The sequence below is a fragment of the Aspergillus luchuensis genome, chromosome 4, assembly GCF_016861625.1.
Source record: "Aspergillus luchuensis IFO 4308 DNA, chromosome 4, nearly complete sequence".
Classification (NCBI taxonomy): domain Eukaryota; kingdom Fungi; phylum Ascomycota; class Eurotiomycetes; order Eurotiales; family Aspergillaceae; genus Aspergillus; species Aspergillus luchuensis.
This window is the reverse complement of record NC_054852.1, coordinates 1-25,523: the sequence shown is the minus strand read 5'-3', so window position 1 is coordinate 25,523 and position 25,523 is coordinate 1. Positions and strand designations below refer to the sequence as shown.

Genomic DNA, 25,523 nt, shown 5'->3' with positions numbered 1-25,523 from the left:
TGTAACTGCTACTGTTTAAGAGCGGCACATGTACTCCATGACGATCGGCCCTCCGAAGGCTCACTAGACATTAGTACCGTACTATAATAGAACCCTTCCTCGGGTGACATGTGACAGGTATTTGGACACTATAAGGCTTGGACATCACTCACTCAGTTACATTATGCCAAGTGTACTATTTTAGACCGGTTTCAGACATGCTAGATCTCGTCCTTCTACGTGCCGTGTCTCGAAGAAGACAACTATGCGGTATGCCGATCCTTGTGGGGCTAAGATTAATAGCAAAGTTATTGTCTCGTGCGTTGTAAAGCACCGATACAGCCATCGTAATGTTCACAATCTGACAGTCGGACTTGAACTTTCATGACTTAGAATCTGCAACCATGCCGACAATAGACATGAAGAAGGATGCAAATTTTGGCCTACAAGCCTCAGTGCCCTCGGTATCTTTCAAATATAGAGACGATCATTATCGTCCCTGACATGCCGTAAATGTCGTCCGGTAGGGACTACGCCAGCCATCTGGACTTGTGGTTCAGGCTATTCTGCACTTTCCAATGTTGTCAATGCCACCTTTAATGATTGTTTCCATTATTCGGAGGCGGTGGGCATTGGCGGAGTGTAATATATACTCCCACAAGCACGCTTGTCACTTTAACCACTGCTGCGGTGGCCTTTCGGTCCAAATGAACTGTGTCATTGGTGATTACAGAGTGGTTTTACGATGTTGGGCAAGTGCTAGGAGGACCAGAATCACTTTGGAAGCTGGGGGTGAATATGACATCATGTTACTCATTTTGGCCTTGGGCTTGCTCCTAGTGGCTGAGATTACGGAACTGTCCTGCCTTCGCTTCGAGTGTTTAGTGTAGAGAGAGACGATTGATGTCCTATTTACTATAAGCCATACAAGCTACTCAGCATGCAAAGAAAAGAGGAAGAAAGCAAAGAAAGTAAGATACTATGTGAAAATGGAGGCAGGGGGACTAGTCTCTTGCTTCGGGCACGGCCCGGTTTATAGTGTTATCAAGTACGACAGCCGGGCACAACTTGAGTAACTGTTGATTTAATAAGTGGCAGACCAGCAACCGTATCGTGAGATAATATTCCCAAACCAAATTCTATCTACTTATACAGATACAAGGGGTCTGAATGCAAATGTTCTTCTTTGTTCCTCAAACACTCAATTATAGGTGGGTGCCAATTTGGGATCGAGATATTTCTGTGCGGTAAATACTGACAAAATTTACCGGTATCTTGCTTCTTTGAGAGAACCTTGGCTGCCAGCACTATAGCCTCCCTCGCCGGGGTATTGAGACAGATATATAGCCTGATAAAGCTAGAAAACTGAGACGCAAACATAGCTACCTATAGACTATGTATGTTTACATCGACATTCCTCGTAGCTGGCCAGCGTAATACCGATGAGGAAATTTTACATTCTGCCTATAATATCCCTTCCAGTTTATCCAGATCAATAAGGACCAATGTCCAAGCCACTTGATCTGGCCTTTACCTTATCATTTTTTACTATGCCTTAACAATCAGACTACATAAGATGGTTATAGTATTCTCATCTGGAAATATATAAATATTCGAAGTGCTTGGGGGTCCACTAGTGGGTCCCGAGAGCACCATACCGATGCACGGGTTTGGACCCTTACTTGAAGGCCAATCTCTACTCGTTCCACTCTAAAACACTCGAACATCCATGGTGGTGTCGATATCGGCAGTGGTCTTTGCCGAAACGTTGAGGGTTACAGTGATCTGCGCCGGACATACTTCGGGGAATCTACGGCGGACTATCAAAGTCTTCGGAACATCCATATTGGAAAAGGACAGAAGCTCCGGGGTAGTTTGATAGATGAGCTCCGGTGTATTGAATCGGGAGCTGACAGGAGTGGGAGTCATGCAGACCCTCTAGTAATGTCAGTCGCGCGAAGTTTCGCATATGAAACAAGTTGATTTCGGGACCCCATTGTTACGTTACATCTCTCGGCTACAGCTCGAGATGTGCCTGCCGAGTATACTTAGAAGCCATGCCAGCATGTTGTTATACGACATAAAGTCAGGGAACTTGAAACAACCGTCGGATATTTCTTGTTTTTATCCTAAATTAGTCTTCCAGTGGCTCATTTAAGAGATAGATCCCTTCACAAACACTCATCCAACGGACTTCTCATACTACTCATTGACATACTTTCAAGCAGCCCCGGCGCATTTATTTCAACATGAAGCAATTCTCCGCAAAACACGCCCTCGCAGTTGTGGTGACTGCAGGGCACGCCTTAGCAGCCTCTACGCAGGGCATCTCCGAAGACCTCTACACCCGTTTAGTCGAAATGGCCACTATCTCCCAAGCTGCCTACGCCGACCTGTGCAACATTCCGTCGACTATTATCAAGGGAGAGAAGATTTACAACTCTCAAACTGACATCAACGGATGGATTCTCCGCGACGACAGCAGTAAAGAAATCATCACCGTCTTCCGTGGCACTGGCAGTGATACGAATCTACAACTCGATACTAACTACACCCTCACCCCTTTCGACACCCTACCCCAGTGCAACGGTTGTGAAGTACACGGTGGATATTATATTGGATGGGTGTCCGTCCAGGACCAAGTCGAGTCGCTTGTCAAACAGCAGGTTAGCCAGTATCCGGACTATGCGCTGACTGTGACGGGCCACAGGTATGCCCTCGTGATCTCTTTCAATTCAAGTGTATAATACTCACTAACTCTACGATAGTCTCGGAGCGTCCCTGGCAGCACTCACTGCCGCCCAGCTGTCTGCGACATACGACAACATCCGCCTGTACACCTTCGGCGAACCGCGCAGCGGCAATCAGGCCTTCGCGTCGTACATGAACGATGCCTTCCAAGCCTCGAGCCCAGATACGACGCAGTATTTCCGGGTCACTCATGCGAACGACGGCATCCCAAACTTGCCCCCGGTGGAGCAGGGGTACGCCCATGGCGGTGTAGAGTACTGGAGCGTTGATCCTTACAGCGCCCAGAACACATTTGTCTGCACTGGGGATGAAGTGCAGTGCTGTGAGGCCCAGGGCGGACAGGGTGTGAATAATGCGCACACGACTTATTTTGGGATGACGAGCGGAGCCTGTACATGGTGATCAGTCAATTCAGCCTCTCCGACTGTACCAGGAAAGATGGATGTCCTGGAGAGGGCATGCATGTACGTATACCCGAAGCACACTTTTTCGGTAAATCAGGAGATGTAATAAGTTCCTTCCATGAATAGATATGGTTACCCTCACCATAACCCATGAGGTTGCCTTTCTCCTTTGATTGTGAATATATATTTAAAGTAAATGACAGATATCTCTAAACACCTTATCCGCTTAAACCCATCATAGTCTGTGTCACCTGATAGACCCTTGAATGATGAGCCAAATGTATCAGTCCCGTTTAAATCCAACCCTTTCAGCCTAGCACAGTCAGAATACACCAACCCCATTCTAAGGTAGTACTAAATATGAATACAGCCTAAATGCATCGCTATATGATCCCATAAAGAAGCAACAACCTTTCAGATCTCGTTTGCGCTGCGAAGAGCTAGCTCTACCATGGTCTCGATTATGAGTGGAGCGTTTAGTCTCGTTTAAGCCTGGCTATCCTATAAGGACAACACATGTAAATGGATTATTTGTAGAGAGGTAGGGTCCCGGGCTTCTTCACATCTCGAGGAGTTGACTACACGTCGCGTCCATGTCATAAGCCGGTACTCGACGTTGTCGTGATCGCGACCCAGACCCCTGTTGATAGCGTTGACAAGGCCCTATATTTGAATTTCCAATCTCAATTTTACCAAGATATGCCGATGGTGGAGGGTTAGTAAACCGATTATGAACGTGTGCAGCATGAGACGTGACCATGGCCAATCCTGTTCAAATGCCAAGACCCGCCTCCTACCACATGTAAGGCATCCGTCGGCGGCATGTTGGATTGTGCAAATGCCGAGATCATAAAAGCAGCCACACTTCCACGTCGGTACTGGATGGGTTGCGCGTGGCCATACTGCGTTTTCTATTGCGAGGGTCGTTCGTGTTACTGCGATGCAGATTCTGTGGGCAAGGCGCAGGGCTCTGTTCTTAGGTGGGAGGCACCCCATATTAATTTTATTTTATCACACTGACAACATTGAAACATATCTTTGTTCTGCGAGACCTGGACGTAAAGAATCTTCAGCAGGGCTTCGTGTAGGATGCCTAGTCTCTTTCGTGCCTACTCCTCGCAAATAATCCTATCATATTAAGCGGAGGAGGATAGCCATGATTACCTTGATGAAGCCCCTTCAGATTACCCGTTACCCAGTCCTTGCAGAAATTTGCCTCTCGTATTAGTTAGCTGTGTTTTGCAGTTTCTCGTACTGACTACCTGCGACCCTTATTATGCCGGCTCTCCCCGGCTGCTTGGACTGTTTGCTCCTGAGAGCGGAAACCACGCGGCAAGCGTAAGATGAATCTGTTAACTGGAAAAAAAAGTTTGTTATAGTGAGTGCTAGGGCCTGATCCGCTGGGTCCCTTAAGGCCATGTAATCGTACCATTTTGCTTCCTACGAAACAGCCACCTCAAATTTTTCCCAAAGTCTCTTTTATCCACAAGAGAGAGCCAGCTTTGGATCGTCATATCTAAGGTCAAATCCTAAGTGAAAGTTCAGAGCTCCTGGAAAATTCTTTTTTTTTTACTTCTGCGTACCCTGTCAAGACATTCCATTCGTTTAGACATTTTGCCAGACACAGTTTTTAAACACCCCCATCTGGATACTTGAGGGCCTTCTCCGTTGAAAGGTAGTAAGGTGCGCAAGATGTTTACCCAGACAATAATGCATCATGTCAAAGTCTGCAGCTGAAGGCTTGATAAAATCAAACAGAAATAATGTAAATATGACCCATGCCATCACCTCGTCATCTAGGGACTCTAGTATTGTATCTTTTAGCAATAAGAATGAGTCCTGCCACTGCAGAAAAGCATGTGACCGCTCCAAATATGAGCCCTAGTCCGGCCTGATCCGCGATATAATTCAGCGCCCTGCCGTCCACCCCTTGCCAGGACCGTCCCGCAGCATGTTGTACCACCAAGCCAATAAACCCGTCGTTCAGCAGCCCTATATCGAGTCGAGGGGTGTTGTATAGCCATGCGTATTGCCTGAACGCTGCCGTTACCATGATCGGGCCCGTGGACCAGAAAACCTGCAGGTACGGGAGGAGTATGCCTCGTGATGCAAGCCTGCTACTCCGCCGCTTGGCCTCGTGGAGCACCCATTCAAGAAATGGAGATCCAGGTCTGGCCATAAAGAAATGGTTACTGAGGCCAAGTGTGCCCGCTGTCGGAGAGAAAATGGCTTGAAATCGGAGGCCTTGGAGGCATCGAATACGCTCAGCTGACTTGGGGTTTACGTCCAGGTCGGAATAAATGCCACCCTCGGAATGGACGATGAGCAGTCTCGCAATGTCAGCACGCTGAATATCGTGAGGGTATCCTTCGTATGTTGACAGCATCCAAGTGTAATCTGCCTTGATAAGCTCAAGGACATCATCATCTGTCCATAGCTTGACCGTGTAGTTAAAGGGCTCGAGCATAGTCTTCCACGATTCACAAGATGCGGTGATGGTGGTGGAATAGTCACTGATATCGGTGGTTTTCCACAGTTGATGGACAATGTTTGGTATCACTGGATCGAGGGGCGGACGAGAGTTATGGACATCTTCGAGTGCATCAGGCGAACATGCGTCCACTATCTGTATAGACTCTGTCAAGTGTCCGGTAAGAGCGAAGTCATCAGTATAGATGAATTGAAAAATAACAAAGATAATAACAGAGAAAATCACTGCGACACCAAGCTGTCTCGGCCTTCCAAAGAAAACCGCCATAATGCTCCTTTTGGCAAAACCTCGCACTCCGACGGTAGTCTGCCTTTGAATGAAGGATGAATGTAGAAGGCAAAGGTTACACTACATCGGGGTGGCAGAAAGACATTACCTACTGGGATTGCTCCAATATTGGTCCACGTTTGATGCGCATGACTGGCCAGGAGATCGGAATCAAAGAAAGGTCCGAGTTCCATGAGTACCGGTCTACCTTCATGTTGATCATGGCCTGTCTTTATCGCGTGGGTATTTTAGGGGAGTGGAAACTACACCAGTGAGTAGCTTTCGCACCAAGGATCGCCCAGGATCATAGTGGCTCAAAAACATTGGAAAATATATTCATCTGAGACAAGCAGTAGGCATAACATTTTTCTCTATCCTATTCGTCTCTGGCTGGGTATTAGGGCCATCCAAGCCATTGTGCTCGATGATCGGTGTTGATTTGATACCCCAAAATCTCTGGGACAGTCCATCTTGCCCACCCAAGACCGTCGCCTATCAGAGTGACTGGGATTTGTCCCTTTCGTTGACAGGAAGGGACTGGACGGACTAAATGAGGATGCTCACAGATGCTCAAGTAGTAGATGACAGGACATATTTCTTGTCTATGTATTTTGACTATTCGCGACTCATGCAAAATTCCTGGCAATTCTTCTGCGAGCGTTTATTACTACGTAATATTGATTTTGAAAGTACCATTACCAAGGCACACCTTCTTTATTGACACCAAATGTGGAAACTTCCGTGCTCTTGTGCCGCGAATCTGCCAGTCCGACTCATCTGCGGCCCCACGGCGTGGTTCGTTTATAGACTCTCGATTGTCAGGGCTCTTGTTAAGTGCAAGTAAGACATATTACCCCCGTAAATGCATGGTTTCAAGGAAAGTATCGAACTTATCCTTCCCACGAGCCCCTGGAGAGCTGACATGACTTCTTAAGGTATACTGAGATCGCTGATCAAATGTTAGGTAGCTGTGTATCCGCAGTAGTAAGAAGGACAGCCTCTAATGCAAGCTAGCAGAATGTAATGAAGCAACCTGCTATATTCAATTTAGTTAATGTGAGCTCTATTGATCAGCCAACTGAGTCTGTAACTCTGACCATTGTTGTGATTCATTCGAGCCAGATCAGAATCTTTGCTAATTTGGGGAGACAAACATGTTGTTTCTGTGTGAAACCCCCCACTGCGTTCCACTTTACTCGCTGGCCCCGCAATTTCTCTGCGCCTTCTGAAAACATGCGTTAGCTAATAACCTGTAATCGACTAAACCGTAGTTATTGAATACAAAATTCTGAACTTGAAGAATGTGTTGCTTGGCCACTAAGCCTGGACGAAGACAAGGGATGGTTTCCCTTCAACTTAAGAATGTGGCTTCAAGATGTATAAGCTATCGTCGTAGGCACTCGACGTGATGGTTGTATCTTGTTACCTTAATTCATATCCATTTGAATCCCCAGATATACGGCTTGGGACTAGCTTATATATTTCCTTTATCGAGGTCTTCGACACGGCCCTGCCCCTTTCCTTACTGGAGAAAATACTGACTGGAGCCTTAACCGAGCGTTTTTCGGTACTCTAAGTGTCATGATGAATCATGCGACAACCTTGAAACACAATTAATTCGTTGATTGATTTACACTCTGATAGAGTCAGAAGCAGGCAAAGTATGGAAGGCGGGTGTTTCATTCTCTCCAGATCTCCAATTCTTAGCAGCTGATGAACTTCAAAAACAGTACTGTAGCCATGCCATGGGTAGCCACTATACTAAGAGCTCGATGTTTGGGGAAGACCGGGTAGTCATATTCAATTAGCTAGTCATAGTCGTGATGGATGATAGAATCCTCAATGCCATACAGAAGAATGTTAGTGAATATGTAGCTATAATTGTGCCTAATAACGGATACATTTGTTTGGTAAATGCCCACTCCAATGGAATCTGATTCATAGAATGGGACGGCCTTTGAATCTCGGCTTAAATATATAATTACCGGGCTGAGATCGGAAAATCTTACTATGATCATGGCTAGTGAAACATCTTATCTTCGACAAAAGTTTATTCTACATCTTGCATTCTATTAATGCCTCTGAAGACATGATCATACCCATCAAATAATCTATTCCCGAGACCCTAATCCTCTGGCGATAATATATGTCCATAGGTGAATCCTCTCTACTGTTTCAAAGTTCTTGTTGCGGTGGAACCTCGGAGGAACTCAAAAGTCCCTAGACTGATAGCGCCGTCCCTTCTCACAAGGCGGGGAGCGTTGGCCCACATAATGGAGTATCAATTCCAGTGCTATTTTTATAACCCTGGATTGAGGTTTGATGTTCAGCCCAATGGCTAGTCCTGTCTACACAGCCACTGCAGGAGTCTCCGGGTATGTGGAATACACTGCACTTCCGAATTGAACACCCGCAATACACCCTCCTGTCTATTATTAGGGATAATCATGGTATTAGCAATAGGCCCAACCATGCTGAATTTAATAGACTCTAATTTTTCGACATATTAATTAAAATACGTTGTCTCTATATAATGAATTTTTTTTTTTTTATACGCAAATCAGAATTCAACCGAATGACAGATTGAAGAACTAGATACAGCAAATTTTGGAAGAAAGTGAATTTTTATTGAAACTTTTTAAAATATGACAAAAATTTTAGTTAGTCAAATAAATAGTTTATATTGGTTGATTTTTGTGTAAAGTTCTTCCAACTTTTTTTTACCACAATTTATAGCTTTTTTTCTTCCCTAATAATAGTGTGACAGACCCCTGCTAGTTGAACTACTAGTAAGGCGGACTCGCCAGGCAGAAAACACTGATAAGAACAGGGCCTACACCATTTGTATCAAAGATTAATAAATATACGATTTTATTGCAGGAGTTTGGCCCAGATGATATTTCATGAATGAGTTATATATATAGCTTATATATTGCTTGGTTTTAATTCTTGGAGGCATGTGAATAAGATCCTAATGTAAATAATTACACAGTATTTGTTTTGTTTGTATTATTCTGCTTGATATTTATTTATTTGTATTTACAATTCGGCAAGTCTCGCAGAGATCAAATTCACCTGATCTTAATGGGTCTGTTAAATGAATATTTGTGATTAATTTTTTAAGATATTTAATCACTTCCTCATCAGGATACCCCAGTCCTCGATGCTGAAGAAAGGCAGGTCCTTTTGATTGAATTTGTTTTATATGGTTTGCATGGAATGTTTGATAATATTGATATATTTGATCCTATTGAATGAAATAAATACTATTTTGTTCATTGATCTTGCATATTTGTTTGTTTTTATTTGTTTTGTAGATGCGACCGCTAGAAAGGCAGCAACAATCGAGGCTCCGCGTGAGGCAGCCCTGCCAGTGACCCGACTGCTGAGCATCTGTATAGGCAAATTGTTCCAATAGCTTCTAGTAGGTTAAGATGAACTGAATGAAGTATATGATTCATCGCCCTTCGATATAAATCTACGCACAGAGTATAAGCACAACCTTCCTTACAGGTGGGACCGTAGGAGTTTGAAGGTACACCATAATATATAAGATACAAATGATTCCTACTACATGGTAGACTTGGGAAAGGCGGCCCGACAAAACTCCTTTACCGCTTCCAGCACGGCCTGGATGTGTTCCTCTTTATGAACAATGCTCAAACATAGGAACCCCCGATGGCCCACATAAATCTTCCGCGTCAGCAGGAAGAAGTAAAAAGCATCTCGTAGGGCGTCTGAATCCGGCCCCAAAAAGTGCACGCCGACCAGGCTCCCAAAACCGCGCACAACGGCCGTGTCAGGCCTAGATACATTGAAAACCACATCTAGCCCTTCACGGAGCTGTGTACCCAACTGATTAGCCTTTTCAATGTTTCTAGCAGAAAGCAACTCCACAGCCGCGAGACCGGCGGACATGGTGAAGATATTATTGTGCCATGTCCCCGAATGATGCAGGCTATTGATGGCCCGTGAATCAAGGGTATCCATAATCTCCCGGCGACCTCCATAAGCGCCGAAGGGCAATCCGCCACCATAGAATTTGCCAATGGTGGTCATGTCGGGGATGATATTGTAATATCCCTGCAGACCGTGGTAGTGCGTGCGGGCGGTGACTACTTCGTCGAAAATAAGGATGGCACCGAGCTTGGTGGCTTGCTCACGGAGGAAAGATAGGAATGCACGACTCGCGGGCACCATACCACCTGCGCCCTGCATAGGCTCCACGATGATAACGCCAACGTCGGGCTGGAGGATCTGGTGAGTTCCAGCTATATCATTGTACGGGGCGAGGATGAATTCGTGAGGGAGGCGTAGCGCATTGGGACGTTTGAAGGAAAGTGTATTTCCATGATAACCGTTTTCGAACACAACGACCTTAAGAAGAAATCAGAGTGGTCTCAGTTCTTTATCCCCTTAAGTTGCGCCTGCTATAGGCTTACCTTCTTCCGCTTGGAGTAATTCAACCCCACCGCGATAGCCAACGTATTCGCTTCCGTCCCCGAAGTACAGAACTGAACCATATCCATACTGGGAAAACGAGACGTAATAGCCTCGGCAAGTTCGATCTCTTTTTTACTTGGAGCCCCGAGGTTGAACCCCGTTTTGGTGGCTTCCTCAAGGGCGTGCTTGATGGAAGGATGCGAATGCCCGAACATACCAGCGAAATACTCCGAAACAAAGTCAATGTACTCGACGCCGTCAAGGGACGTCAAGTAGCAGTCCGTTCCACTCACCATGACCAGGGGAAATGGCTGGTACACGAAGACAGCACGTGTGTTGCCTGCGGGCATGACCTTGCACGCACGTTTATTCTCGTTGGCGGATTTGGGGTTCGTCTTTACATATTGTTGTATCAGATCGGTTAGGAGATCTAAAGCCCTGTTGGGCTTCCTGACGGTCATTGAGGTCATCTTGAACGGTGCGCAAAGTGAGAGACGATGGTATAGGTAATGGATAGTGCAAGAATATTCATAGCACAACATTCCCATTGTAAGATCAACCCTTGTTTATGAAACGACAGAGATTCCCATTTCTCATCACCGTTTAGCGTTTGTTGCCGGCGCTTAATGTTGCCGGCGCTTAGATAAGGATCCGGGGCACTGAGATCAACCACGGGTGAGTAGTGGTCATTTTAGCTCCTTTCTAGAGTATACAGCGCTTAGATAAGGATTAAGCCTGACAAGTTTGAATCGTGCCTTGATTCTAACTCATTGGCCGCTAGGCCCGAGGATATATTGGACTCTGGGAATTCAGCAAGATTCCTACCGCAGCACCTGGTTTCTCTATATTCGCAGGACACTTTGAAAATTCCCTCGTAGAGAGGACAAATGGGTGTAAGCAATTTCTACAGCGCAGGTGGAGCACCGATCACTGAGCAGACATACACGCCTTATCCACCTTCTCCTTACAATAGGCTATCACAGATATAAAAATCAAACACCCAAGAGGACAGCATATAGAGAGGAAAGAAGAAACAAATGCTACTTCTTTCTTTGCCTATCGGCGGGTTCCTCATTCTCCTTGGATGAGACCATGATACCCTTCAAGTCAGGCTGAGCTACTACACGCAAGCCAACGATAAGCAAAATGCCCTGGTAGGGGTGTGCTCGGATGCCTCTTACGTATGTCAGTCGCCACGATGCGAAAGGACTGGGTGAGAGAGCCAAAATCCTCAAATGTCCAGCAGCTGGGGACGTGTGTTGGCGTTGGATTCGTCATTCCAGATGATGGGTGTTGGTGGGGGCTAGAGGGCATGCTCCTCTTCGTTGGCGCTTCCTTCAGTAGGTCAATGGTGTCGTCGGGATGAATTTCACGTTCACCCATGAGCTCCGTCAGGAGCTCTCGCTCCTGGTGGGTTATGGTGATGTTGTTGAAAAATGCAGTGAAGGTAGCCATGTTAAGCACTTCGATTCTTTTGTTGTACTGGCACTGGTGTGTAGGGTGATATGGACATTGGGCTATGATATGTACAAAGTCAAATGGAGGTGAAAACCCCGGAGACATCAACGAGATAGGCTGTCAACGAATTGGGAGACTGGGGTGCGGTGATATTAAGGAGCCATATCGGCCGAGTCATGGTAGCCTGTCATGGTAGCCTGTCGTGGAAGTCGGTATAGCGAAGGGGCGGAGTTCCCTGCACACCATGGTGGACCCGCATTGAGATCATATCAATGAAGACAGGGTAGCTGCTAACAGTATGGATTTTGTCTAAGGGGCCCGCCATCGCCACCTTTGTCCGATCCATCCCTATTGAATTGGTATACCCGACTAAATTCGAGAGCGCTTAGATAGAAATCGCCTGCTATACTGATAAGCGCTATTGAAAGGTACCCAGATGGTACCTAGTACCTCTATAGAACATTCCACGATTGTCGTCCATCGTTAATCGACTTGGCTTCCTCTTCAGGGTAAGAAAGCCTACCCCCTCTCCCGACGAATGAGGCTGTATCTGAGCGATAGGTGTACGTTACGCACTTGATCGCCTCAAAGAACCACATTGATGACTGGGGTAGAGGAAGCAGCATACGTCTTTCATTCCAAAAGACTATCGGTGCTCCATGTATGTCTGTCTGGACTCCGTCCGAATGTGGAGACTAGTCCGCTAAATAATTCTTTTTACAGTTGTCGCAACAGTAGGATCCCTGGCCATTTCCCCACCCCTTCTAAGGCGCTCAAATCCTTGTCCGGTATTATGGTATGACATGAGATCTTCTAAGCTTTGTGTGCTTGGCAATAGAACCTGTGTTGCTCAAGGAAAACCCGCGAAGATGCCGATGCCCCCCTGAAGGGTGTAGATCCGGTGGGTAATCCATAGATAGGCTGTACCGCTTTCACGGACGTCCCTATTAATCTCACTGCGCATCGATTGAAGGTAGATTTAACAACGGAATATTCGAGCAGCAATAGTGCCAGCAAGCCCGGGACTGGTGTTGGTCAATTTCTGACGATCAACATGAGTGTTCTGACTCCCACTAGAGCAAAGGCTAAACCTGGCCTATTCAGAAGCAGCGAGAATGACGGTCACAACCTTACCGAAGGTCTATGATGCCTCGGCAGTAATGTGTGTACCTCCTCTGTTGTCAGTGTACCCGGCCCTTAAGCTTTAAGGATTAAATCTCCGACGTAGTCAGAAGCATTAGCCGGAGAGTATCGCCACTCGACTACACACCTGCACTTTATCTCAGGCCACGCCCCGTTCAATCAGAATGACCAACCAGTACAGTTACAAAGACTACACACAAGCCCTTGCCGAACTTTCTGTCCCGCAGACAACTAAAGCCTTCTTTGCTGAATCCCCCGTCAAGCCCTACTTGAGTTCCGGCCTCTATCAACCGGTCCCATTTATCGCCCAATTTCCAGCACCCAACAGGACAGCAAACTCGTTCTTCAGTCGCACCATCAACACAATTGACACCGTCGAGCACGCAATGGGGCTCATGCACCGTACGATCTTCAGGTTAAATCCACACACCACCGCCTCAGAGGTGGAAATCGCGAAACTGGACGAGGAGATGCGCGGCGTTCCGCCCTTTATCCTACTTGTGAAGACAGGTAACGGGCTTAATGGATTTGAGGATACAATACATGGAGGCGTTCTTGCCTCGTTACTCGATGAGGCTCTTAGCTCCTGCGTTGAGCAGTACCGAGCTGCTTTATCTGATCAGAAAACGGCTCTCTATACTGCTCGACTGGATGTTTCGTACCGGGCGCCGGTGCCATCGTGTTGCATTCTAATCATAAAGACGTGGTTGCGCAAGAGAGAGGATCGGAAGTGGTTTCTGAAAGCCGAGCTATTGACGGGAGATGGCTATGTACGGGTCACTGCTAATTCCCTGTGGATCAGCCAGAAGACACAGTCGGGACTCTAGTATGATTCTTGGGTGGTTGTAGTAATATTACTTTGAAAATGGAGAGTTCAAATAGGCGACGATTCACATAATAGCGAAAGAAGACAAAACAACCTAGCTATTGTATCTCCTAAGCGAAGTCTGTGCACGGCATTCTTGAGCTACAAGTATAGGCCTTACATCCTCGACGACGGCATCATCGGCCCACGAAGATCCCAACCCGCACCGCGCTGTGCCTGGAAGAATCCGTCGGGATCATATTTGCTGCTGACCTCCATGAGGAAACGTTTTGCCTTCTCTCCGTACCCGCCGTACACATCCTGGAATGGATTCGCATAATTCAAGTAAATATACTCGTGATGCAGACCCAGACGTTTTGCCTCGTCCTGCGTCTTTGTCGCCGTGGTCTTCATCGCCTTCCACACGCTCGGACTATCAACTGCGTTGATCCAGAACGGCTCCATAAGGAAGACGAGGAAGGGACCCTGATCCACAACCCCGAGCGCATTGCCGCCATTCCTTCGCATGGCGTTAATGATATTCCCCGAGACAAAGTTTATATCTGCCAGAGCGGACCTCTCGATTCCTTCAATGTGGAGAATGGGATCGATCTCCTCTCGCCAGGTCTCCATAAATATCTTAATGAGCCGTTTGTCCACCTTTGTGCAGAAGGTCCAGTACCCGTTATAGGAGCCGGGAGGGTAATGGTCCAGGATGCTGTCCGTACGCTGGATCTGGCTCGTCGGCCCTGTAAAATCGCTGACGGCAGGGATGTCGAGGAGGCGTTTCAGTGCGGGATTTTTGTCCGCCGGTGTAGGCATGAGGTGCTCGATATCCGCGTGCCAGACCCAAGTTCCGTTGTAGTTGATCACCCCAATCAGCACAGAGGCGTCGACATTGTGTACATTGTCATTACCGTAATCGATAAAGGTGTCGATGATGGCGTCCCCGTGCTCCCAGGTCCAATTAATGCCGCCACCCCACATGCCTTGGTACGGGTGTACCATAAGATCGAAGCTGGTGACGATGCCGAAATTGGCGCCGCCGCCGCGCAGGGCTTTGTAAAGGTCCGGGTTCGACGACGGGCTGGCGGTAACGATGCGACCGTCCGCTAGGACGACCTCGAAAGAGCGTATATTGTCGAGGGCCCAGCCGTGGCGGTTGGAGAAGAATGAGATGCCACCTATGGATTACCATGATACCAGAAACGGGTTAGACAATCCTCGGTCACGCACGACAACGATACTCTTTCGGTAAAAACTTAGACTCACCCGAAACGCAAAACCCCCCCACTCCTACTGTGGACGCCCGCCCCCCAATAACCGTCAGCCCCTGCGGATTGAGCGTCCCATAAACATTCGCCCAGGTATTGCCTGGACCAACGCGACAAGACGTCTTATCGTCGAAGAGCCTAATCTCATCCAACGTCTTCAAGTCAATGAGAACCCCAGCTGAGATGGAGGACTCTCCCTCACATCGGCCGTGTCCGCCGCTCTTGATTCCAAAAGCACACCCTGTTTCCCGTAGTACATTGACTGCGTGCGACACATCCTCCGCATTGGTGGGTTGGAAGATGCAGTATGGGGTACAGCGGGCCTGCTCAGCCGCCCAGTATCCGTTGCGCGCGTTTTCATATTCAGGCGTGCCGCGAAGAAGGGTACATTGCGGCCGAATTGCGCTCAGTAAATCAACCTGTGATAGAGGTTAGTTCTTGTTTGGTTGATGGTAGCATATACCAGGGCCCGGTGGACGTACTGCAGACTTCCCTATGGTGGGGAGAGGTTCATCGAAGCTAGTCATTTCGAATAGGTAGGACAGCGCTGGGAAGGTTGAGTGGGAGTCTTTGAGATCCGGTTTACGTCGGCTGAGATGGGACTTGGGAGTCAACGAAGCGAATCACTCACCTGGGTGGGTTTTATCGGAATGAAAGTGTTGTGGTAGGGCGAAATGCGCATAAATTCTATAAAGCGCACTTTATCTTGAGCCTTGTTTCAAGGTCTGGGCAAAGACATACATAGAAATAGCAACCGAAAAGAGACATGTTGTACTACGTTCCACGTTTCATTTCCATCTCGGGAAACAAATATTTGGCGCTAAGATATCTAGCAGTACTCGAGACGGGCAAAATCGCTTGTGGGGATCGATGGCGCTTAGATTGGAAGAGACTGCTGCGGAGCCCGCGGAACCCGAGGGCCAAGACTGGCAGAGTGGATTATAACGCCAAGAACGATGCCATGATCTTTCAATTTATCCGCGTCGACTATATCCGGATGACGTCTTTATAATGGACTGGAGTGCTTGTAGGAAGTATAAGGGAACAATCACCATCGGAAGTCCTACTGTTACTTGAAAAGCCAACATGTCGTGTAATTTGACCAACAATGCCGCTCTCTCTGCGTTGGTAGGTGGTGGGGCATCGGTTCTTCTACCGCGAGGTGATACACAACGACATAGCTAACCAATTTCCCAGCGAGACGCAGTCACAGCACTTTACCCTACACAGGTGATCGATGGCTCGTCTCCCGCATTTGAAAAGGCCCAGAACTCGTTTTGGAACCAGATTCAGAGAGAGAAAGCCCCAGAATGTTTCTTTCAACCGACTGAGGCCTGCCAGGTTGCCAAGGCCATGCTCGAGGTTGTAAAGCGAAACTGTCCGTTTGCAATCAAAGGAGGGGGTCACTCGTCCAATCCTGACGGCTGCAGCGTCAACGCTGGATTCCAATTCGACCTCGCCAATCTCAACCACGTTGAAATTGCGGAGGACAGGTCAAGCGTCCGGGTCGGGCCCGGGGTGCGATGGGGCGATTTGTTCAAGATTCTGGAGCCACACGGCGTCATTGCAGCGGGAGGACGGGACTATGGAGTTGGTGTCCCTGGCTTTATTTTTGGCGGTAGGAACTCGCCGACTGCAGATGAATGCTTGAAGTATAACAAACCGCTCACACACTCCTAGGAGGTCTATCATATTTATCCACTCAGGAGGGTTGGGGAATCGATAACCTTCTCGCCGTTGACATCGTGCTCGCCAACGGACAGCAGATCACTGTCGATAAGGACTGCCATCCAGACCTCTACCGAGCCCTCCACGGCGGCGGCGCACACAACTTCGGCATCGTGACCAATCTGACCCTGAAACTCCACCCGTACCAGGGAATGTGGGGCGGGTACTACGCCGTGCAAGAAGAGCATTTTGACGCCGTTTTTAGAGCATACGACAAATACACCCAGAGAATGACTACCAACGGGAAGGCGCACATGATCGTCGACTTTTTCCGCCGTGATGGCATGATGATCGCTGTTCATTTCATGGGATATCCGGAGCCACTCGCGAATCCTCCTATCTACGATGAGATCTGCCGTATCCCAAGCGTCGGTAATACCCTTCGTTTGGCTGAGTACAGCAATCTGGCTGCGGAAATGCAAGAGGTCACAGACAGCCGAGGGAAGAGGAATGCCTACTGGACAGTTTGTATAGGTTATAACATTGATCTGCTTAAGTCTGCATACGTGGCCTGGGCGCAGATTACGGAGCCATATGCTAAACGACTTCGATTCGCTTTTGATGTCAATCATATCACACCGGCGATGAGGAATAAAGGTGCTGATGAAGGCTATGAGAATGTATATGGACTGGAGGGCCCTAACGAGCCTCTCACCAACATTCTGCTCACGAGTACGTGGGAAGATAAGGCCGATGACGATGAAGTAGTGTCGGTCTTAGAGAGGTTGGGTGCAACAATCGAAAATTTAGCCCGAGAGTATGGGAAGTTTCAGTCTTTTAGGTTTATGAATTATGCACATCAGAGGCAGGATGTGATTACAAGCTTTGGTGAGAAGAACAAGGCATTTTTGAAAGAAGTGGCCGCCAAGTATGATCCGAATGGGGTGTTCCAGAGACTACAGGTGGGAGGGTTCAAGTTGGATGGGTCAAGATCTATATCCTAATCAATTTCATATGCCCTTCGGTAGTTTATGAGTCATGTATACTATGGATGAACAAATCAAGGCACCGAGGACCGTCGGTGCAAATAGATGCAAAGCAATTAACCCGGAAGCCAAGTGAATGAAATGTAGTAATAGTTCTATCTGTGTAGCTTGCAACGGTGGATGATACCTCTGAATGCGTCAATCCGGATTACACTAGTCGGGCCTCAAGACATGCCCCTGACGTACGCCAACCCGGAAGGATATCAGGAATCTAAGCGCTGCTATCTCGAAAGTGCTCTGGACCATTCTGATGACATATCGCACTGCGGGGAACCGCGGGACTATGCGAAGCTGCTCCATGCGATGAAAACAAGGTCTTTCCCGAAGACCCGAATGACCAGATAGCTTTGGCAATGGAAAGCCTAGGCGGTGCCCTGGAGGCTGCCGGTACCACTGTCCAGGACGTGTACAGGCTGGTCTACTACGTGGTCGATTATGATCCCAGAAATACAATACATGCCAAGAATCTTGGGCCTTCTTGCAGCGGCATCGGCCTGCAACGACCCTGGTAACGGTGCCGGCGCTCGCATCGCCGCATATCAAGTTTGAGATCGAGGTGTATGCTGCGGTGCGACAGGAGCCGCTGCGGAAATTCGACGTCATTGTGGTAGGAGCAGGCCTGAGCGGATTGAAGGCCGCGTGGGAGGTGCAGAAGGTTGGCTTCTGTTGCGTGGTTGTTGAGGCCAGGGACCGTGTTGGAGGCAAGACATAGTCGGTTGATCCGCTGGGTGATGGGGGAAAGTTGACCTGGGAGAAGCGTGGATTAACGGTACAAACCAGAGTGAGATCTATAAGCTTGCTCAGATGTTGAAGCTCGAGCTTGTCGTCCAGAGGTCGGACGGAGATTTGATCTTCGAAGACTTGGATGGTGGTTTCCGCAGAACTGGTTATGGTCTGACGCCCGATGCACGTCAACCCTCCCTCTTGCGCCATCTATACCTTGGATATGTAATCTGAGCTTTCAGAATTCTGCTGAGCCCAATGCAGCAGAGGCGATTCGGTTGATTACTAGGGAGATTGAGAATTCCTGCCATAAATTGGATATCCGTGACCCAATCGGAACCGGGGAAGGGCTCGACAAACTGACTCTACTTGAATGGGCAAAGACGAAAACATCCTCCAACACCGCATTAGCTGTCGTCAACATGTGGATGAGAGCTATCGTTGGTATAGAAGCGTCGGAAATCAGTGCGTCATTTTTCTTTCACTACTTGAAAAGTGAGGAGGGCCATCCTGCATGCGTTCCGACGTCAAGCATGGAGCCCAATATCCCCTCTTCCTTGCAGGTGAGTGTGATGCCGAACGTCACAGCATCTATATACGAATGCTAACCGGATTATCCACAGGCTCCCAGTCTATCTCGGCCTAGTGAATCTGCTACAGCCTAACTCTGTTGTGCTCAACTCGCCAGTATTCAGGATTTCACAATCCCCATGGGGTGTACTGGTGTCTTCGGCACGCGGTGACTTCTCCTGTAAGCGGGTCATTTTCTCCGTGCAAACAATTTTTCCAAGAGCATCACCTTTGATCCTCCACTGCCCTCATGGAGACTCAAGCTTGCAGAACACGGCGTCCAGTCCTTTCCCTTCAAGAACATTGTAATCTACTCGGAGCCATGGTGGCGCAAGGCTGGCCTTTCAGGTGCTCTTATGTCTTTCAAAGGACCACTATCCACCTCCAGAGACACAAGAAACGATAGAAAAGGACATTATTCGCCGACATGCTTTACTAACGGAGAGTTTGGGCGTCAACTGTGCAAGTATCCCCGGGCAGAGCGCACCAAAGCCATCTTGACGGATATCGAACGAGTCTTTGGTCCGTACACAAAGGTGCCAGATCCCATTGGAGTGGCTCAACGCACCTGGAGTAAAGACCTGTGGTCGTGGGTGTGTACTGACCCGGTGTCACCGCCGGGAATCACTACCCTTCATGAGCATGCTCTCCGGGCCACCCACGGCAAGGTACACTTTGTTTGTACTGAGACTGCGTATGAATGCAAAGGATACATGTACGGGGCTGTGATTTCTGGAGAGCGTGGCGCAAAGGAAGTCATCCAAGCATTGAGTGAGGCGAAGTTGTAGATCCTACCGGTGAACGAGATGAATAGCCTTAGACACTAGATGATAATGGGAATCGAGGATCTACGTGACAGATAATAGAACCTCGTATACGAAATTGATTCCATCCTATTCTCCTTTCTTCAATCTAGACTGATTGGAAGTCCATTTGGGCTTCACATTGCGTATACATACCCTGTTCTTGTCGGATGAGAGTGAATGCAATCCTTTCTCCTTTCGACCCACAACTGCTGACAGTGCCAAGGGATCCTCCCTCCCAGCAGAAGATTTTCGTTGCTTCATCCGTTAACAAGGAAAACGTGTCAGTATCGTAAATGGATAGGAAGGATAACGCGCGACTAAGGTTGGTAAATTCGCCATTCTCATGGTAAGGAGTCCCTAACAAGACAATGTCAGGGACAGGACCAGTGTGAATCTACGTCCCTTATCGTCACCAAATTTGCAAGGAGCGCTTAGATAAGGAGCGGATGGGTCTTTTGCGCCAAGATCGTCAACAGGTGGACACTGATCTCGGAAGAGAGGGGCCTTTCAACCAAAGATAAAACATATTTCAGGTTCTTCTCGGCCGATTTAGCCTAGGTCAGAAGTAACATGAGTGGAAGCATGTCATGTGGCGGTACCATCTCTTGGCCCATGGCACTTTAATCTTCTGGTGGCTCGGGGTATACTGCGCCTAGATAGCATGCAGTATAAGTCCTACCACGCGGTGTAACGCGCTTAGATAGCGAAGTAGAAAATTTCTTTTCGTAACGAGCAAGTCAAATATATATCATGGGCCCCGGAGGCCGGGTTTTTCCAATTGTCATCGCTCAGAGACAACCCTTTCAACATATCAAAAATCCATCGCCCCTCACCATGGGTTCAATTTCCATCTCCGAAGCCGACTTTACGGCTACACTTGAGAAATATGCCGCCGAAGCACAGAAGCGCCTGCGCGCCGATGGGATTGCACAATACGCCGACATCGCGCTCAGCGACAAATTCAAGCACTTTGCCGAAGACCCCTGGGTGCGCGGCGAGGTGAACCAGAGCAAGAACCCCTATCTCTCGCAACCTGCTCCAGTCCCCAACGGCGGTCATACAAAGGTGGTCATTACGGGTGCAGGCTTCGGGGCGCTGCTCTACGCCGTCCGACTCATCCAAACGGCCGGGTTCAAGGCTGAGGACTTCGTCTTCGTGGACTCCGCCTGGGGATTTGGCGGAACATGGTACTGGAACCGATACCCGGGTCTAATGTGCGATGTGGAGAGCTCCTGCTATCTGCCCTTGCTGGACGAGACTGGATTCATCCCGTCGCATCGGTACTCCTACGGTCCGGAGCTGAGACAGTATGCCGAGCTGGTCGCCGAACACTTTCAGTTCCAGCGTCGTCCGCTCTTCGGTTGTACGATTCACGAAACTGTCTGGAACGATGCCAGCTCCGAATGGATGACCAAGGTCGTTCGGAAACACCCAGTCACGAAAACTGAGGAGACATACGTGATACGCTCGGAATTCGTCATCCTCGCGTCCGGCATCCTGAATCGGCCCAAACTACCGCGCCTCGCTGGTTTGGACACTTACACAGGACACATCTTCCACACCTCCCGCTGGGACTACGATTACACTGGTGGATCACCGACGGACCCAACGCTGGATCTGCTCCGCGGGAAAAAAGTCGCGTTTATCGGCACCGGAGCCACGGGCATCCAGGTTGTGCCAGAGCTGGCAAAATGGGCTGGCCAACTGTACGTGTTTCAACGCACCCCCTCAGCGGTGGACACGCGTGGCCAGAAGACAATTGACCCGGAGGAGTGGCGAAGGGATGTGACCCAGAATCGCAAGGCATGGCAGCAGGAGCGCCGAGAGAACATGGCTGCGTTTCTTTCTCGCATTCCCAACCTACCGATGAAGAACCTAGTCAATGACGGATGGACGCATTTTCCTTCTTATTCCGCATTAATCGGTGGACCGGCGGCAGCTAACGTGACCGATTCAAATGTCACCGAGTATGTCAAGCTGCTGCACGGTCTGGATATGCCGCGTCAAGAAGGGATTCGGCAGCGAGTTGATGCCATCGTCAAGGATTCTACCACGGCAGAAGGCCTGAAGCCGTGGTATCCGGGCTGGTGCAAGCGGCCATGCTTCCATGATGATTATCTCGATGCCTTCAACCAGCCCAACGTACAGCTCGTCGATACAGCCGGCAGGGGAATCGACGGATTTTCGTCAAGGGGCATCTGCTTCGACGGGCAGGAATATAACGTCGACGTGGTAATCTTCGGCACTGGATTCGAATCCTTCACCGCAGGAGGGCCATCATATCGAGCCCGAATCGATGTCCGAGGCCGAGGCGGGGAATCTCTAGACGACAAATGGAAGAAGGGCGCAGGGACTCTCCACGGTGTGCTCACCCACGGTTTCCCCAATCTCATCCTCACAGGCTTTGCACAGGCGGGCACGACGGTCAACGTCGTGCACATCATGGATCTTCTGGGCTCGCATGTAGCAAAGATTATTGCGGCCGCGCAGAAGAAGGTCGGTCCGACCGATAAGCTGGTGATCGAGCCTACTTTCGAAGCCGAGGAGGCCTGGGCATTGACTGTTGCCAGTAATGCCTATGCATACGCTGCTATTCCTGGGTGCACACCCAGTTATGCCACCCTTGAGGGGGCCCGTATGCAGGCTAAGACACCGGAGGACCAGTTCAAAATGGCAAGATCTCTTTCTTGGGGAAGGGGAATACTCGATTTCACGGAGGTATTGGAGACTTGGCACCAAAAAAATGGGTTGTCTGATTTGCACATTTCTAGTTCTGGAGTGGTCCTGTAGTAGGAACAGCGACACCGAACTCCTACGCCTCATTTCCCATACAATCTTCTTAAACTTCCAAAGTACCACCAACTTTCGTAACTAATATATGACGTTTCTCTTCTAAACTTATTATGGTGCCATCGATAGGTTAATTGTGGAGGTCGGTTAGTGAATAGAAACCGAAAATTCATCTGGGACAATAATTCACATCCACACCAACCGTTACACACAAATAAACAAAGTAAATCAAATCCCTACTTTTCAACCAAGCATTGGCAGGATCGCTTTAAGCTTTGTCGGTAGCATCAATAGGAACCACCTCAGTATGCTGCGGACGCTTCGCCCTCGAAAAGACACACACCCAATAAACCCCAGACACAAACACGAAGCCCAGGAAAACCACCGATGCCCAGTTCATCGTCGACGGTGTGACAGGCCGATACAGTGGCATCGAGATAGCGACACACATAAACACGGTCCATACCAGCGCCACCCAAAATATAGCATTGCCCCATCGACCCAGATTCAACCATCGATTATTGTCAAGACAGTCACGACCGTTCCACAAGGCCAGCCCCATCGCTCCGATCAGCGACATCGAGCTGCAAAGCCCCGACGCACCAAACAGTGCATTCATGGCGGTGGTAGAGCCAATGCTGACTGTTCCGAGGGCAAGGCACAGCAGTGTATTCCACAGTAAAGCGTTCAATGGGACGCCGTCTTGGGAAGTCAACTTACTCATCCTCCCGGAGAAGGGTAAAGCGCCTTCTCGAGAGAAAGACCAGTACAGCCTCGACCAGCTGACCAGTGCGGAAGTACCAGCGAGACAGAAGCAGAGGATAACAAGGGAAATGCCCACGTTGGTGAGGGCGAGCGAAGATGTAGCGTTGAGGAGGAGTTGCACAAGAGGCTGGCCACCCACCGGTTCAAGCATGCTGGCGGGGTCCGTATTGCAAAATTGGTACACCAAAATCATGGGGACTCCCACAGTGATGCTGAGTCCCAGCGAGCCGAGGAGTACGACGGGGACCTGTTTCGAGGGGTTTTCCAGCTCATTTGTGAGATGGGTGGCCGAATCAAAGACCCCCAGGATAGCGACAGCTGGCAAGAGACCGATAAAAAAGACCCAACCGTCTGAGCTCCACCCCGTTTCATTTACGAACTCAACGAAGACCACATTTGCGGATTGTTTGGGCGTCGCCCGAGCCAGCAGGATGATGAGGATGTAGATGGCCGATCCGTTGAACAGAAACACGGCCGCGCTGAGTATGTAGGCCAGGGATTTCAGAGCAATCGGCAGATTTAATATGAGGAACACCAGAGCAAAGAAAATATACAGCAGGTAGACATGATATGAGGCCGAATTGAAGTCGGGGTGATTAGCTTGGACAAGGGCGAGGGTCAGTTGGGCCGGGTAGAGGCACGAGGCGGAGGTTATGCAAAACCAGGCGCAATTTAAGAGCCAGCCCATGGTGTATCCCACTCCGCGGCGATACTGAGGAGGAGCAAGGGCAACAACCCAATGGGCCGGACCTAGAGCAGCACGTTCCATTAGCTGTGGTGTCTTCAGGGCTGTATGCAGCGGAGTGGGCCAACCGGAGGTGTGAGGGATGGCCGACGCCAGTTCTGACACGGCTAGTCCAACCGCAAGTTGGAAGAATCCGACCATAATAAATCCCCAGAAGTATGCCGGAGAGCCTCCTACCCCGATTGTTAATGACAGGTAAGTCCCCAAGGTCAGCGGAGCGCCCGTCACTGAGAATTGGACTCCCAGGGCACTGAGGACGCTGAAATGTACTCCCGGCCCTGAGCTACCGCTCCCTCCGGCCTTCTCTTCGCTCGCGATAGAATCGGTCCTTAAAACGATATGCTCCATTATGATACTGAACAGAGGTAGGAGGAAATTAAGGCTGACTAGAACACTTTATATACGGCTGGAGAAAAAGAAGTAACGGGGTTGTCGGAAACTATTCTGCCATAATCGAGAAGTTTTCTATCTGCAGTAGGTCGAACTATATACAAGTACCCCATGGTTTCCAGCTATCAATACGAGTTGGATAAATACTATCTCTCCGCACTTCTCCGCAACGTCTTATCTAGATCCGACCCCGCTTCGATAGCCAGTGAAGAATAAGCTCAATAAGTTCAATGCAGTTTCTAGTCTTGCTTAACTTGTTATCTTCGCGCCGGGGAGGGGTCAGGTTCCCGTCTCCACTGGAATCTAAGCGCTGGTGACCGTGATAACCACGTATTTGGTCAATGAGGCTTCTCCGAACGTCTTCTGGGGCTTTATCTAAGCGCGCCTTATCTGGGTATGATCATCCTATGTTCTCATTTGAGAGTGAGAAAAAAAAGCAGATCAACGGTGCTTAGATAACGTATACTAGATGGGACGCATGACCAGTTTCCCGATCAATGAGAATGAGTTTCGAATATGGTCACGAATTTATGAAATCGCCATGTTCATCTCTGTGAGGTCTGTCGTCCGAAAAAAGATACCGGGACCAGCCCCTGAGGAATAGGGACTAGAAAGCTCCAATACAACGTTACGGAAGTCATATACTCTACGTAAAAGAAGCGTAGCATAGCCATGTCGTGACAAATGATTAATAAGTATCATCATTGATGATTGTCATTTTGGCGCTTGTATAGGGCAATAAGCAGTAAGGAAGTGTTTTTCCTAAGCTGAAGTCATGGGTTGTGGTGCGGGTGCCTAATGCGGAGAGCGGTGATCTTCTTGCCAACCTCTTTTCCCAGAGTTCCGATGTTTCCGCTAAAGTCAAGGCCCCGATTGTACTTATGAGTATGTTTTATTAGGGTTTTAGGGTTATTATTAGGGTTTTATTAGGGTTTAGGGTTTTAGGGTTTTAGGGTTTTAGGGTTTAGGGTTTTAGGGTTTTAGGGTTTTAGGGTTTTTAGGGTT

The 25,523-nt window shown here is 48.7% G+C and overlaps 10 protein-coding genes across 10 annotated transcripts; 5 read left to right on the top strand and 5 right to left on the bottom strand.

The window, feature by feature from the left end:
• Nucleotides 1–2,228: 2,228 nt before the first annotated feature.
• Nucleotides 2,229–3,132, top strand: AKAW2_40010A (lipase family protein; the record flags this gene model as incomplete). The annotated part of the gene is made up of 2 exons (XM_041688294.1): nt 2,229–2,689; nt 2,748–3,132. 2 exons carry the CDS (start codon nt 2,229–2,231, stop codon nt 3,130–3,132), a joined length of 846 nt encoding a protein of 281 aa, XP_041542093.1.
• A 1,794-nt stretch (nt 3,133–4,926) lies between these two features.
• On the bottom strand, nt 4,927–5,892 carry AKAW2_40009S (glycosyltransferase family 32 protein; the record flags this gene model as incomplete). The annotated part of the gene is made up of 1 exon (XM_041688293.1): nt 4,927–5,892. The coding sequence occupies one exon, from the start codon at nt 5,890–5,892 to the stop codon at nt 4,927–4,929; it is 966 nt and encodes a 321-aa protein (XP_041542092.1).
• A 3,570-nt stretch (nt 5,893–9,462) lies between these two features.
• On the bottom strand, nt 9,463–10,805 carry AKAW2_40008S (uncharacterized protein; the record flags this gene model as incomplete). The annotated part of the gene is made up of 3 exons (XM_041688292.1): nt 9,463–10,269; nt 10,335–10,562; nt 10,629–10,805. The coding sequence occupies 3 exons, from the start codon at nt 10,803–10,805 to the stop codon at nt 9,463–9,465; spliced, it is 1,212 nt and encodes a 403-aa protein (XP_041542091.1).
• A 570-nt stretch (nt 10,806–11,375) lies between these two features.
• Nucleotides 11,376–11,790, bottom strand: AKAW2_40007S (uncharacterized protein; the record flags this gene model as incomplete). The annotated part of the gene is made up of 2 exons (XM_041688291.1): nt 11,376–11,455; nt 11,517–11,790. The coding sequence occupies 2 exons, from the start codon at nt 11,788–11,790 to the stop codon at nt 11,376–11,378; spliced, it is 354 nt and encodes a 117-aa protein (XP_041542090.1).
• Nucleotides 11,791–13,100: 1,310 nt separating this feature from the next.
• AKAW2_40006A (PaaI family thioesterase) lies at nt 13,101–13,763 on the top strand (the record flags this gene model as incomplete). The annotated part of the gene is made up of 1 exon (XM_041688289.1): nt 13,101–13,763. One exon carries the CDS (start codon nt 13,101–13,103, stop codon nt 13,761–13,763), a length of 663 nt encoding a protein of 220 aa, XP_041542089.1.
• A 155-nt stretch (nt 13,764–13,918) lies between these two features.
• AKAW2_40005S (FAD-binding oxidoreductase) lies at nt 13,919–15,542 on the bottom strand (the record flags this gene model as incomplete). The annotated part of the gene is made up of 3 exons (XM_041688288.1): nt 13,919–14,925; nt 15,014–15,434; nt 15,498–15,542. 3 exons carry the CDS (start codon nt 15,540–15,542, stop codon nt 13,919–13,921), a joined length of 1,473 nt encoding a protein of 490 aa, XP_041542088.1.
• Nucleotides 15,543–16,101: 559 nt separating this feature from the next.
• AKAW2_40004A (FAD-binding oxidoreductase) lies at nt 16,102–17,687 on the top strand (the record flags this gene model as incomplete). Its single annotated transcript, XM_041688287.1, has 3 exons — nt 16,102–16,143; nt 16,213–16,633; nt 16,696–17,687. 3 exons carry the CDS (start codon nt 16,102–16,104, stop codon nt 17,685–17,687), a joined length of 1,455 nt encoding a protein of 484 aa, XP_041542087.1.
• Nucleotides 17,688–18,082: 395 nt separating this feature from the next.
• On the top strand, nt 18,083–19,117 carry AKAW2_40003A (uncharacterized protein; the record flags this gene model as incomplete). The annotated part of the gene is made up of 5 exons (XM_041688286.1): nt 18,083–18,157; nt 18,214–18,384; nt 18,442–18,498; nt 18,695–19,015; nt 19,076–19,117. 5 exons carry the CDS (start codon nt 18,083–18,085, stop codon nt 19,115–19,117), a joined length of 666 nt encoding a protein of 221 aa, XP_041542086.1.
• A 1,545-nt stretch (nt 19,118–20,662) lies between these two features.
• Nucleotides 20,663–22,618, top strand: AKAW2_40002A (flavin-containing monooxygenase; the record flags this gene model as incomplete). The annotated part of the gene is made up of 1 exon (XM_041688285.1): nt 20,663–22,618. One exon carries the CDS (start codon nt 20,663–20,665, stop codon nt 22,616–22,618), a length of 1,956 nt encoding a protein of 651 aa, XP_041542085.1.
• A 268-nt stretch (nt 22,619–22,886) lies between these two features.
• AKAW2_40001S (uncharacterized protein) lies at nt 22,887–24,476 on the bottom strand (the record flags this gene model as incomplete). Its single annotated transcript, XM_041688284.1, has 1 exon — nt 22,887–24,476. One exon carries the CDS (start codon nt 24,474–24,476, stop codon nt 22,887–22,889), a length of 1,590 nt encoding a protein of 529 aa, XP_041542084.1.
• Nucleotides 24,477–25,523: the final 1,047 nt, after the last annotated feature.